The sequence below is a fragment of the Cucurbita maxima genome, unplaced genomic scaffold (genome assembly GCF_002738345.1).
Source record: "Cucurbita maxima cultivar Rimu unplaced genomic scaffold, Cmax_1.0 Cma_Scf00024, whole genome shotgun sequence".
Lineage (NCBI taxonomy): Eukaryota > Viridiplantae > Streptophyta > Magnoliopsida > Cucurbitales > Cucurbitaceae > Cucurbita > Cucurbita maxima.
In genome coordinates this window covers 143055-146720 of record NW_019272040.1, presented here as the reverse complement: position 1 = coordinate 146720, position 3666 = coordinate 143055, and the positions used below count along the sequence as shown (strand labels likewise).

The window sequence follows — 3666 nt, the reverse complement described above, 5'->3', positions numbered from 1 at the left end:
GGTTGGTTCATGCTTAATTTGAAAAAGTGTATGAACATGAAGGGTTTCCATTAGATTTGTGTTTTTTAAAGTACGGATTTTGTATAGTGGGGAGTGCCCACAGCCAACACCAAATTCCACACAAGAATGAATACTAAATAAGGAAACAAAGAGCAACACCAATCAATTGTCTAAAACTACACATGTTTGGGATAGGTTTTGATGATTCATCAAAAAACATGAACAATGTTTTTTTTTATTTTACCTCATCATATTAACCTGAGGCAACCTAGGACGGTCCAACTCGACTGTGACAAGTGTCATTCTAGCTAGCTCAAAATTTGTCATCTTCCTTAAACACGACAACATACGAACCATGGTAGCTAGGTTTTGCATGGTCTTAAGATATATGATAAAAAGAACCAATTGATTAGATTGGTATTGTTCCACCATTTCCATGCATGGTTTGGTTTTTAGTGATGCTTTCTTTCCTTTTACTTTGGTTTTGGTTGCTTTTGTTTTTTTTTATGTATCTTTGTTTGGTCATTGGTCGTAATTGTTGGAAAGAAACAAATGTAGACATCGTTTGTGCCAATGTTTTTCCTACTGAACTCTTTTTTTCCATTTATGGGTTTTCTTTGTAAGGTTTTCCTTTTCATGAATTTGTTTCTTTTTTCTCCTTTCCATCTATTGTTGTCCTCTTTCAATAGAGAGCTTCATGAATTTGAATAAGCTACAATAAATATATATATATATATATATATATATATATATATATATAGAGAGAGAGAGAGAGAGAGAGAGAGAGAGAGGGGCTATCATGAATATAGGGTTTCTTATCCAAAGTCAAGGCCAAAGGGTGTTGAATTATTTTTCAGGTATCATTTTTGTCTTATTGTTTGTTTCTACCATTATACCTCAAACCCTATAGTATTATCGAATCGGAAATCTAACACCTCCTTTGATAGCTATTAGGGTTTCAGAAATTCGATACTTCATTTGATAACTTTTAGGGTTTTGGAATTCTGATGCTTCATTTGATAACAACTAGGGTTTCGAAAACTTGATACTTCATTTGATAACTATTAGGGTTTCAGAAACACGATAGCTTCATTTAATAACACTTTCTTCACTATACTATGACTTTAAAAACTAACCAAAACAAAGAAAATCATAGGTAGAAATAACGTTTAAAGCTTAAATTTTTAAAAAAGTTATCAAACGGGGTTTAATTTTAATTTGTCGGGTTGTTTTTAATTTCAATGAAAAACAAAAATGTCAATTTCAAATGAATAGCATGGAGCACATTGTTAAAAATGAAAAGGATGGAAACCAATAAATAAGGTCCAAACCAAAAGCATCTTTGTGCCTTCTTTTCATGATGCAATATTCTAACCCTAAATCATTAGCCCTAAGAACAAAAAGCTTCGATAATTCCAAAACTTTATGGATATATTACTATCAATCCCCACCAATACCTTCTTCTTCGACCTTCTGCATTCTTCTTTCCCTCTCACCATAATCTACATTAATTCGTATATCAAACTATATATTATAAATTAATGTGAACCCATAACCATATTATATAAATATACTCTAAGATAGAGAGAGACTGATGTGTATGTGTTATGTATATATTGGAGGTAGCAAACTAAAGCATGATTTGTTACAAGAAATGACCCGACCTCATCATGTTTGGGCCACGTGAAAGGCATATGCATGTAAAATGAGCATAATATAATGCATTTATGTTGGAAGATTGAGTATCATATGGCCCATGTAAGAGGGTCATTCCAACTAGGGATGACTTGACAACAAACAACATCATGAAATCTTCTTTTTTCGTATGTTTCACGAGAGGAGGGTTTTGAGTCGCTATAAAGGGTGGAGATGGAGATGAAGATGAAGATACTGTATACGATCTCCAAAATAACAGTGTCTTGGAGTGACTCGGATAGACCTCCTAATCTTAAGAGACTCTAACGGGTGGGGGTTGATGGTTATGAGTCGGGAGCCCCCACTTTTGTCTCAATAACGACCAAAAACATACAACTTCAACTCCTCTCTCTCTCTTGTTATGTTTTTTCCTTCTCAAAATGTAACCACTAAACACCAAAATAAGCTTTTACTCTAAATAATCAAATCTTTGAATTTTACTTCTTATATTTACTACTCTTTTTTCTTTTATTGTAAGTCATGGGTGTGTGTGTTTGTGGGGTGAAAAGACAAGATTGCCCTTGGCGATCATTGGTTGTATTGGTGAGTGGAGCCCACGTATGTATATATAAGAGGAAGGGTAGTATGGTCAAAATGAAAAGAGAAGTATTGTCATGTAGTTTAGAGAGAGTATAGTTTAGGAGAGGGGAAGGGGAAGAGGGTATGTTTGATTTAGATGGTTTTCTACTTGAGGACAAGACAAAGGCACATGGAGATAGGGGCGAAAGGGCAGTGTGTGTTTGTTTTGATGGAATTTTTTTTTAATTTTTTTTTAGTTTTTTATTTATTATTATTATTATTATCAAGGGATTATCGTTTTTTTTTTTTTTTTTTTTTTTTTTTTTTTTTTTTTTTTTTTTTTTTTTTTTTTTTTTTTTTTTTTTTTTTTTTTTTTTTTTTTTTTTTTTTTTTTTTTTTTTTTTTTTTTTTTTTTTTTTTTTTTTTTTTTTTTTTTTTTTTTTTTTTTTTTTTTTTTTTTTTTTTTTTTTGAGGAAAATCTTGAGCAATAGTGAGAGAGGTAGGGAGGGATCTTGTGGTTATGTTATAAGATAGTTTTGTTGGAGAGGACAAAATGGTCCTTTCCTATTTTGTTCTTTCCCTTGTCCAATACAAAACACTCACTCCCCTTTCTTTTCTTGTCTCCTTCCATTAACTCTCCCTTCCCAACACCACTCACTCCTTCTTTCCAACATTATACTACTCACTCTTTCTCTCTCCTCTTGTCCTTTTTTCTCTCCCCTCCCAATTTAAACATAGCTCATCAGTTCACAATCAATCAGCTGAGCGGGGTGAGCTGGGACAAGTTGTCCCTGTCGTCATCTCTATAAATACTAACTTCATGCCATTCTAATCCCTTGCCTAATCTTTCCCGTTTAGAATTCAAAAGCTTCTACTACTAACCCATTTCATTTCTACTAACAACATGGCCACCACAATAGCCGACGTCTTCAAATCCTTCCCCGTCCACATCCCCGCCCACAAAAACCTCGACTTTGACTCTCTCCATGAGCTCCCCGACTCCTATGCATGGATTCAACCCGACTCCTTCCCCTCCCCCACCCATAAACATCATAATTCCATTCTCGACTCTGACTCCGACTCCGTCCCATTAATTGACCTTTCTCTACCCAACGCGGCGGCCCTCATCGGCAACGCGTTCCGGTCGTGGGGGGCATTCCAGGTCATTAACCACGGCGTCCCCATTTCCCTCCTCCAATCCATTGAATCCTCCGCTGACACCCTCTTCTCTCTCCCGCCTTCCCACAAGCTCAAGGCCGCACGTACCCCCGATGGCATCTCCGGCTACGGCCTCGTCCGTATCTCCTCCTTCTTCCCTAAACGTATGTGGTCCGAAGGCTTCACCATTGTCGGCTCTCCCCTCGACCACTTTCGCCAACTCTGGCCTCACGATTACCACAAACACTGGTACATAACCACACACTTCTTTTTTTTTTTTTTTTTTTTTTTTTT

At 35.8% G+C, this 3666-nt stretch overlaps 1 protein-coding gene across 1 annotated transcript in view; it reads left to right on the top strand.

Annotated features, from left to right (window-relative positions):
* The first annotated feature begins 2998 nt into the window (after nucleotides 1–2998).
* Nucleotides 2999–3666, top strand: part of LOC111497584 (gibberellin 3-beta-dioxygenase 1-like) — a 1572-nt gene continuing 904 nt past the window's right edge. The window contains exon 1 of the mRNA XM_023148416.1: nucleotides 2999–3621. Coding sequence (XP_023004184.1) covers nucleotides 3119–3621 — 503 coding nt within the window. The 5' untranslated portion in view covers nucleotides 2999–3118. The remainder of the gene's footprint in view (nucleotides 3622–3666) is intronic.